Source organism: Polypterus senegalus, chromosome 12 (genome assembly GCF_016835505.1).
Source record: "Polypterus senegalus isolate Bchr_013 chromosome 12, ASM1683550v1, whole genome shotgun sequence".
Classification (NCBI taxonomy): domain Eukaryota; kingdom Metazoa; phylum Chordata; class Cladistia; order Polypteriformes; family Polypteridae; genus Polypterus; species Polypterus senegalus.
This window is the reverse complement of record NC_053165.1, coordinates 73,409,777-73,420,726: the sequence shown is the minus strand read 5'-3', so window position 1 is coordinate 73,420,726 and position 10,950 is coordinate 73,409,777. Positions and strand designations below refer to the sequence as shown.

Genomic DNA, 10,950 nt, shown 5'->3' with positions numbered 1-10,950 from the left:
TTATATTTTCATCCCCAATAGTGAGCAACAAGGAGCTGCCCTTTATTCACACAAGGCACTATAAATATGACAGAGAAGGAAAAAAAAATAACACTCACCAGCTGAGAGAAGTGGCCCCAGACAGCGCAGTCGGACCATACCGCAAGGCTGGCTCTCCATTCTCACATAACACACCACAGAATGCCCTCCATAGTCTTCCTCTCATGCAATTTGATCCGCATGACCTAAAGACGGCACATCCTGGTTGTTAACAACCAATGTGGTGGTTGAACTGGTGTTACTGGATTTGCAGGATGACCGTACCTTAACTAGACAGGATACAGTGCTGGTCAAGGGGACCATCTCTCATAAACAACAGTTCTGCAAATAAAGCTGGACGCCATGAGTGGAAACAAAAACGGACAAAATCCACAAAGGTACTGTAACAATCAATGTCACTCCATCACGATATAACCAAACCAAAAGATCCAAAAAAGTTACTTTATTGCACAATTTTTTCCCCTAATACAAAAGCAAAATAAAATGAAAATCAGTGTTCCATTGATGTGTCATGCAAAACAAAAACAACATTGTAGAATTCAGTCATTTGCAACAGTGCTTGCATAAAATCAATACCTTTTACAATTCAACATAATGAAAACATTTTTCAAATAGTTTGAAGCGGAGGTGTGTGAGCTCTAGAAATAGAGAAATTAACAGTCGGCTGCTGTGCCCACCAGGGGGGCAGCCTACAGGAAACAACACGATGGCTAGCGTGTTCAACCTGCGGATCTGCTTTATTCTGATTTGTATTGAAGGATTCGGAGATCCGGAGCCACTATGGATGAGAGTTTGTGTGAAATTCTTGACGGGTAAAATAATGAACGACATGCATTTTTTTCTCAGCATTTGTAAAGCCCAAAAAAATGGACTTGTCTGTCAGTCAATCAGTCAGTTATTGTCCAACCCACTATATCCTAAACACAGGGTCACGAGGGTCTGCTGAAGCCAATCCAAGACAGCACAGGGAACATGGCAGGAACAAACCCCGGGCAGCCCACCACAAAAATTGACTTGTGTAGGTTAAAAATGTACTCATGGATCTCCTTCAAGCAGCTCTTCAGACTACGGACAGACCAGTTGGCAGGAGCAAGTCATTTTATGCGTGATGGCTTAAAACATTAAAAATTAGGCAAAGTGCCAGAAGTTCCATGAACCTGACACTCCCAAAATGCAGCTCACCAAGTCCTGGGCAGTACACAGGGTGTGGCTCAGCCTGACAAGGACCACATTTGTAAATGTGGACTGCTTGATAAAACAAGGGTGGTGGGTTTGAAATGGTGTGACTGGTCAGTCACTGCCTCAGAGTTGTCCTTTCTTCCTTCCCTGGTGACCAATGTCACCTAAACCTCATACAACAATTAAAGTGATCTCGTAGAAATCACCAGCTTAAGTAGGGGTCAACAGTCAGGCAGACTCACCCCAAATGGACTGACTGATCAGCAGCATTTCTTGAACTCTCGGTTCCCAGCATGCAGCCGGTGCTACAGAACACAAACAGTTTGTCTGCTCTGCTAGAAAGAAAATTCTGGAATTTCTTTGGAAACCCCCCCCCCACTCCCCAAATCTAAAACAATTTAAAATTATTGCATTCTGTTAAAGAAGCTTGCTCATTCCTTTGATTTCACAAGCAATCAGTAGAAGTGTTAGAAGTTGAACCGCTTCCCATTCCATATGCTAAGAGTAACAGTTGAGCGTTCGGTACCAGACAAAGGAGCACTTGAAGGTCAGCATTCACCCCCAACTGACCCTCACTGGAGGAAAACCCCAGCGGTCAGGTTGACCCATATGCAGCAGGTCACTGTAGGGGGACTGACTCCACTGGAAGACAGGCACCTGGTCCCACGTTGGCCCACTGATGGCGATTAGCTCATAGTTCTGATAGAGTGTGAATGAGGTTACCTGAGGGGGACATAAAAGGACAAAGAGACAATCGGCAGGAGAACAGCAGCAAATGAAGGTGTAAAATATAAGAAATACCTTTATATGGGTGGCAATCTGTGTAGCTTTCTAACGTTTATGTATTCATCTTACACTGAGGGTGTGGAGGGGCTGTTTGGGGTTAGACATGTAATGTCAGGGTCCCCCCCCCAACTAATAGCACTCATCAGGTACAGTAATAAACTAACAGTGCATGGAACCAACATTGCCTAAATAATGAGACCACCAAAAAAAAAAAACATGTGATAACTCAAAAAACACAAAGAGTGTGGGGGCCATGATGGAAGAAAGCAAAAGGTTTGCCCACACTGCTCTTTACTGAGAACAGGGATTGCGAACAGAACCGTTTAGCCATTAGGCGACACATCTGTCCACAACTGATGCTGGTGTCAATGACACCACAATCCTTTAGTGAATTTGACCATTTTGAGCTAAAGAACTTCACACTAAGCAGTCTTGCACAACATAATACAACATGCAGGGGATGAATATGGTGCCATGTTTATGAGAAGGCCATCCACACCCATCTATCTCAACAGGGTCTATGTGTAGATTGGTAGGAACTGCCACGGTATGTGTACCATATGAAGAGCAGGCAGCCCAAAAGGGACCAGAGTGAGAGATGCTTATTGGGGAACTCAGGAGAAACTGAAAACTCAAGGCAGGTCAGACAGTGGCTGGCAGCAAGGGTGACCAACCTGAATGAAACAAGAGGAAACCTGATGCCCTAAAATAAGAACAGGACGCCCAGAAGTCTGGAGGCCTGGACTTACAAAGTAGATCAGGGTGCCAGAGGTGTAACTGACCCCAATGGCCACCAGACAGAATGGAGGCCTAATGGCTCCCTGACATTACACACCAGCAGCTTCCAGAAGTGACTGAGCAGCTTGGCCTTAAAGTAAACCCTAGAGGAGCATCTGGTACTCCACTTTGAGTCTAAGTGGTCCGATTTGGAGATGGTGGACAAGAGAGTCTCATACCACTAGGATGACAGAAACAAACCTCCACTGAACAGCATGCTGTCAGGAAGGTAGTGGGATTTTATTTAGTCTTGCTCTTTTTTATTTGATATTTGTCTTAATATTTTAGTAGGAGGTAAACAGCTCATGGATATCAACAAGATGTTAAAATAAAATGGGTTACAGTCAAACATGTTTGGCTATACATCCCTCACTTTATTTATTCATTTATTTTTATATAAGTGATGCATTTTCTAGTCTTTTCAGTTCCTGTGACACTTTTATTAAAGGTTATAGAGCACCCCCTAGTGGTCCTCTCATTGTTTGATGATAACTCAGTCATTAAACGGTAAAAACAGGAGTATTGGCGTAGCCAGGCAGATTCTGGCCAAGAAATACATTATACTGTATGACAATTCCAAAAGATTGACTACAAATTTGAAAATTGATTCATGCAATTTCCCATTTCCCCTTGAAATTAATTCCTGGCTTCACACCCCTTGGACAGGACTATTAAAATGTACACTTTCAATCACAGTGTCATTCGCTATCGAACCCCAACCACTGGAAAATGATTTCCTCGTGTTCTATTAAACTGGTTATGTGACTTGGTCATAATTTCATAATGGATCATGGGAGGCAGAAATCAAGCTTTATATAGCGCCTCCTATTGCGAATACCAGCCCAACGTCCATTACAAGTACTCCATTGTACTCCAGCTGGAGAAGAGGCGGACTAAGTGACTCAATCAGTGGGTCAAAGATGGGCATTGACCCATTAAGCATTAGCCACTAGGAGGCCTAGACAGACGTGCCAGCCAAGTCACCGAAATACAGCTGGCACTATGAATAATGTACCCAACAATGCAGGCCTGTGTTAGTCAAATATGAATTAAGATACAAAATAAAATGACACTGCCCTATCACAAAGTCCCTACCATTAAACAGTTTTACAAAAGGACACTTTTTTAGAAAAAAAAAAAACACCACCAAAAAAAGGGAATGACTATAGTAAATCCACAATAGCCTTTACTCAGCAAACCCCTTCCCATTGCCCCCAGTACCTTCATATCTGTGCCGCCATGAGGTCTTTGCTTAAGAGCCCCAAAAGGATAAGTGCCATTTGCAGGATTGAGATCAGAGCGGGCGGAGATGGCATTCTCCCCATTAAAGGGGGGCTTGCAGCCTTCACACTTAGAAAGGGGGTCATTCTGGAAGTTGTTATACCTGGCAGTAAAAGAGAACAATGAGTGTCAATGGTGACGAGCTAGAAGGACTTGTACATACCATGAAATGAGTATCAGCTCTCCATCTCATTTGACATCCTATCCTATGAAGTTAAACTTGCTAGTGAGGCAGTGACATGTCCCTAAACCCCACAGGCACTTAATAAGCTCTGTGTAGAAGGGCACATCTCACCGTAACCTCACAGATGATACGAACAATTCCAAAACATAAAACAGGCCATCAGTATGATGCGTGCAGTTTTCTGAAACTTAACAGTCCATCAGGATACAAGCTCAGGTGTGGACAGGAGGTTCAGTCAAACCCTGACACATCGATTCTTCTGACAAAGAGGGATTGGCAGGACGGCAAAACAGAATCCGACAAATTCCTATAAATTGTCTGGACACATATGGAATTCTCTTATCCACTGCCACCTTATATTTTAAATATCTCCAGGAAAACCTGATCCATTAAGAAAAGCTCTTGTAGTAAAGTCACACACACACACAAAGTGCAGTGAAACTCGGATTTGGATATGTGAGAAATGGGCAAGATGTCACCATGTCAGTCTCATATCAGTACTATGCCAAGGATGTGCAGATGTACAGGTCACTCCATTCAGAGGAACACACAGTATTAGCTAGAATCTCTGAATGTCTCACTTCTTTCGCAACTTCCAGCTCAATCTGGCAATGACGGACCTTCTTGTTATCTCAGTGAAGCCATCTGTCCAGCACACCGTCTGTGTTTTGCTTCACTCGTCATCGTGAACACCTGCCAAATCTGTACATAACCTTGGGGAGGTTGTGATCGACGGCCAGCTGTTCTTCACCGACCCTGTTTTAACTGTCTCTTGGTTTTGCCGAAGATGGTTCGCAAGATCAGACCACATCTAACCGAGCATACAGCACAACCCCTGATCCAGGCTTTGGTCTTGTTACGTCTGGACCATCTGGAATGCAGAAGAATCAAAATGCTCCACCAGCTGAGACGGGCACATGCCACTTCTCTGGTCAGATCACTACATTAGCTCCCTGTAGCAGCGCTACAGCAGTCACCGTATGAGGACCTCCTTCTCAAAAAGCTCCATCATATCCAGAGTGATCTCACATACCCACGACGATGTAGATTTAATTTTACCTCTAAATACATTCTCACAATGTCAAATAAAAACCTTTAGATATAAGAGATCATTTATACCTTCAGCAATTTGGCTGTTTAATGAGAACAAAAACTGGAATACAAGTTCATCACTGACATGGCAGATCCAAAAGTGCCACTGTATAGATACAGAATGTATTTGTATATTTAAGTATTTATGTTTAATATAAGAGTGCATGTTAGTATTCGGATATATGTGGATCCTCATATTCACTTTTAAAATCTGTGTCTATGGAAGCTTATTGCTGATGCCCAAACCAAATGAATATCCCTATATACAGCTATACGTATCGCCATGGACAACAAGAATGGATTGGCACCCCAGCCAGGATGGTTCAAGGTTCCTTACCCAGCTGGGAAACCAGTTAAAATGGAAGGACAGGGAGAGACCACTCACATGAACCATTTATTCCCCTAATACAACAGGTGACAATCTCCACGTGCTATGGTGCCTGCATGGATACCCGCAGGGCAAGCTGGGAACTGCAGTCCCATTAGACAGCCCTGTTGGGTTCCACGGGAGCTGCAGGGACAGGCCATTCCCCAGTTTAAGGAACTTCTGCTTGACTACAATGTGTAGTGCTGTAACACTGAAGGTACACCTCGGGTCTGACATAAAAGGGCTGTGATGCCTCACCTCGTGGAATCAGAGTCGGAAGGAAGAGGACAAAGCTCAGCTAGAGGAGAGGAAGGAGAGAAAAGACAAACAAAGGGAAGAAGAGGATTGTTTGTAGGTGTGCGTGTCTGACTTTTGAGAGAAGCCTGTGAAAGGTATCTGCGAAAAATAAAATCTGTTTTTGAATCCAGGACATGTGTTTGTGTGTTTGGGGCTTGGAGGCTCAGTGGTGCCCCCTACTAGTCACAGAACAACTAAAATGGTAAGACATCCACCTGGCTGGCTGGCTGGCTGGCATCTGTGCCCCTACTCAGACGTAGTGTAGTCTTGAGTCTACAAGAGGGTGGGAATGACCAATGAAAAAAGGTGAGTGGCAGGCATGAGACAGCAAACTGTAGGTCTGTGCGTCACGTCGTCTAAAACATTACTGGAATGTCTGACGAAGAAAGGCAACAAGAAGCGAAAAGAAAGGAAAGCAAGGACTAGAAGGACCGATGAAAACAAAAAAGGGGTGCAAGGTGAACGGTGGTTCACAAACGCAATCAAAAGACTTACTATTAAAACGGGCTTTTAGCCAAGCTAGCAGAATAATAAAGTCAAGTTGAAAGACATTTCAAAGCTGTTGCTACACCTTCTGTGAAGAGGCTTCCACCTTTTGCAGTCCCACTTGTTTGCTTTTGACTTTGAATTTTGTGTTGCATTTCGGTTCTGCTTATCATTTTATTGCCTTTCTAGCCGTGGAGCTCCACTTTTAGTGCTTCCACTACAGTCTGTGGGGTCTGCTATTGTCTCACCTTATGCTCAGAGCAAATGCTAGGCACAGCCACAATGACTTGAACAGGGACAATTTAAGGAGCTGGGAGGAAGAAGGAGGACAATCTCTTTTGGACGCCTCAAGGGAAAATGGAAGGCAGAACCCGGATGCCAAGAGGCAAGCAGCAGTAATTCCTGCACAGACAAGTTTCAAAGGAGTTAAATAACAGAAGCATTTCAGTGCATACCACAGCCGCACAGAACGTACTTACAGGTTGTTTTTTTTATTTTAGAGTGGAAAAACAAAGTACTTTGAACAATCCAATCTATGTGTGGCATGTGGAACGCACAGCTTACAAGGACAGATGTTCAAAGTTCAACAACGTGTAATCACAAGGCTACAAGCTGAGACAATACAGAGTAGGAGAGCCGGGTGAATGCTGACCTCTGCTGTCGTGTGTAGGCGTTTAGTGTAAAAATAAAAATAAAAGCACCCAGCAGCACTTAGCATAACAATGACCAGCAAGAAAGCATGAATGTCCAATGTGTTTACAGCATTAGCACGATACGGGGTGTTAAAAAATATTAAAAAAAAGCACTTCAGTGATTTAATTATCCTTTGTAAGACTACATTAACAAAAATAAGAATTCTGAAATGGTAGCTAAAGAAGTAGAAAAAAAAAAAAAAAACAACAAGTTTGTTCAAATCGGAAAGTGAAGCCCGCCACTCCAAGCCTTCCCTTGACTCACCTCATTAGGCGGATCATGGACTCCATGTCGGTGACCAGGCTCTGGTTCCTCTTGAATATCTGTGCTCGAGGGTTCATGTCATAGGAGAACCAGTCTCCGTACTTCTGAACGAGTTCCACACCACCACTCAGATTGAAGATCTGTTCAAAATAGCTGTAAGAAAGACGTATCGAAATGAATTCTAAGCAGTCATCTCTGTATGGCAGTGCTTCCCAAACTTACCCCTGGGGATGCACTGTGGCTGCAGGTTTTTGTTCCAACCAGATTCATAATCAGTGACAACACATTAAAGAGTAGTCTTGAAGTAAAAGTTCTGAACTAATCGTTCTACCAGAATAAGGGAGACCCTGTCAGTCTTTACAATGAATTCTAATCTGCAGACTCCCTACCCACTGTGCCCAGTTATGATGGTCCTGCAGTTCAGGAGGGTACAAACATTCATTATTTGTTTGTCAATGTAGATTTTATGACCAGCTGTTACCCACCACTTCCACCATGTTATAGAGATTGGTACCACTTCCCCTTAAATTATACATGACCTCCTGTCCATAAACTGGCACATCACAGTGGCTGGGACCCAAAGGAGGTCCAGACCATCATGTTACTACATTACTGTATGCTATAATAAAGTACAACGCCCAAGGGGAGACTGGATGGACACTGGGTCAAAGTCAATTGACCCCCGATTAAAACTAGCAGCATTTTCTCAGCTGGAGATTCACTAATCCTTTACCAATCCACCAAATCCAAGATATTATCATTTATTTTGCTTTAATTTCATCACCTTGGGGATTAACTAAGGCAGCTTTCCATTGATGAACTTCATGTCCTTTCTTGAAGGGATGGGCACAACTTCATATCTTTACATTGTTTCATGTCGCACTTTTCTGTTACAACTTTATATTTCAATTAGTATTTGTACTCAAAGATATTAAAATGTATTTTTATATATTGTTCATTTTCATTTTAATAGGTCCTGCAGATTCAAAACTCAAAGAAAGAATATTCGGCGGCCATGGTGGCATGAACAGGTCTGGACAACATGCACCTGGAATCTCTAAGGAATAACTGAACATACTTGTATTAATTATAAGATTTGTTGGGATGGACTCTGGTTGGATTGGTCAGATTTGAAGAGAGAGTGTGTCATTTTTGAGTTAAAATTATTACAGTTAAGAAGGTAGAGATCACATTTACGTTAATCAAAGGATGTCATGGAGACCGGTTTTCTTGACACGTTTTAATGTTTAATTTGTATTCAGTCCTTTTACTATTGTTATGTTTCTTCTTTATGACATCACCACAATTCTATTTTTAAATAGTTGTCACCATTTAGCTACTATTTTTATATTGCTATGCCCATGTTGCACAAGGTTGCTATGCTTGTTACCAGTCATGTGGCGCTATGCCACTTGGCTCCTCCTACAAAAGATGCCAGTGTGCGGGATTCCAATGCCTAGTTTTGCCCCATTTTTGCTAGGTGATCAGGCACTCTATTCCTGGTTTGCTTATTGGAAGTGGAAGATTAATTTGTTTCCTTTTAATGTCTTTCTGCGTCTCTTAGACTCTGCTGCTCCTAGTTCATTTTGAAAAGGGGTTGCACTCCCCATATTAATTCTGTAGAAACTGAATCGCAACAAAAGAGCCCTACACCATGACATTATTCAAAAATTCTCAAACTCAAGCCTAAATCATAGCTACTCTGCTTCAGAATGTGATGGTGACAATTTGAATTCAATGGTGCCAGAAAAAAAGAATTTGAGGGTCAAAGCAACAAAAAAAAAAAAACCAAAACAAAATCTAACAGAAATGTCACCATCAAGATTAGAAGGAGCTTAAATCACAAACAATCACACACCAAACGCTAAAGTAACTAACCTAACCTCAGACAAGTCTCGCATCATGCACTCCTAGGTGGTTGTGGGAAGGATCGCTGTAGCAAACAGGTAACTCGTTCACAATAAAACTGAGGTGTTCATAAACAAACAAAACAGCATCACTGGATAACGGACAAAACGTCAAAAGTTTCTCAGGACTACCGCTAATTAAAAATAAAAACGCCTGAATTTGGCCACTTGGGTGAATAACAATATACAGAATTGTCACAAAAAGTTAATTAAAGCCACAGATTGCAACAACAGCCAAACTCTTGTTTCTTTTCTGCCTTTCGATTAAGCCAAACAGCTCATTTCCACGTTGTCCTCTTATCCCTTTGCTCTAGCATTAAGATGTCACAGGCCTTTGCACTTATAATCCAGTCCAAGTCCACTGCCACCCTTGTTTAGAGCTGGTGTGATGACTTTCCCAGCCACGTCATTATCAGCACAGGCATAGCCGACGTCGAAACAACATGGCACCCATTAAAATAACACAGAAAATGGTGACAACTCTTACAAATAGGCAGTGTGATGACATCACAAGAATAATGATAAAAATTTAGAACAAAAACAAACCTACAAATTCTATGTATTAAGTCAAAACATTACTTGACAAGCTTCTAACTAAAAAAAAAAAATTGTAAAAGGAGAACTAAAAAGGAAGCAACTTACGGGATGTTATAGCTCGCCCAGTATCCTCTGTGGAGCAGCTCTTCAGTTTTATCTGCGTACACAACGAGGCCCCTAGGTGAAGGGAGAACAGCGGGTCAGTGCTCAGTTGACGCTCCGCAGTTTGCAGGAGTGTTCGACGCTCCAACTTTACCAGGCTGTCAATCAAGGCCCCATTTTCAGTTTGCCTCACAAATTCATTCATTTGACTTCCTCTTTAATTAGCGTCTAAATCAGCAACATCAAACGGCAATAACTTCACAAAACACTTACAGAGTAAGGTAAAAGATGGTGATCCGTCGCCTCCTGGGCTCTTCTGAGGTAAAAGATACCATTCCGGGACGGGACGGGTATGGTCACTAAACTGTACCTTCCCTTTGCAACCGTCGTTCATTGAAGACGCCCAACGAGGGGACACCTAGCTCCACCCACAGGGTGCAAAGCTGGCCCCGCCCCTTACACTACAAACAACATAAAAAGTGGTCCCCGGAAGGTGGTATCTCACTTATGACTGTGCAGTGTTAGGTTACCCAGAGCACCATTCTTGATATTTTAATTTGTACCAGTTACAATGGGGTTGCACAGCTGGTGCCTTAATGCATTTTTTTTTTTTTTTTTACTTCCTGTGGTCAAAATGGTTACGAAGCCTAAAGAATCTTTAAATCAATGGACATTGCAAAGAATTCACCAAATCAAATGACCTACAGTGACACCCCAAAACTAACTGAAAAGTAGGACATCCAATTTTGTGAAAACAGGCTTCATAACCTCTGGAAGAACCTCTACAGTTATAACAGTATGAAAGCCCCCCCAGTAAGCCTACTTACGGTATCTGCTCCAGGACGATGAACAGGTTTTCTTTAATGTCCATTTTGCCAGGAGTAAAAAAATTGTAATCAATAATCATCCACTGGTTATTGTACCTGAGACAGAGGGAAATAGAAACAAGGCACATTTAC

The 10,950-nt window shown here is 42.4% G+C and overlaps 1 protein-coding gene across 1 annotated transcript in view; it reads right to left on the bottom strand.

The window, feature by feature from the left end:
* Positions 1 to 466: 466 nt before the first annotated feature.
* Positions 467 to 10,950, bottom strand: part of plbd2 (phospholipase B domain containing 2) — a 34,136-nt gene continuing 23,652 nt past the window's right edge. Inside the window, exons 8-12 of the mRNA XM_039772296.1 lie at positions 10,819 to 10,914; positions 9,995 to 10,066; positions 7,446 to 7,598; positions 4,003 to 4,165; positions 467 to 1,941 (exon numbers count right to left, since the gene is read on the bottom strand). Coding sequence (XP_039628230.1) covers positions 1,774 to 1,941; positions 4,003 to 4,165; positions 7,446 to 7,598; positions 9,995 to 10,066; positions 10,819 to 10,914 — 652 coding nt within the window. The 3' untranslated portion in view covers positions 467 to 1,773. The remainder of the gene's footprint in view (positions 1,942 to 4,002; positions 4,166 to 7,445; positions 7,599 to 9,994; positions 10,067 to 10,818; positions 10,915 to 10,950) is intronic.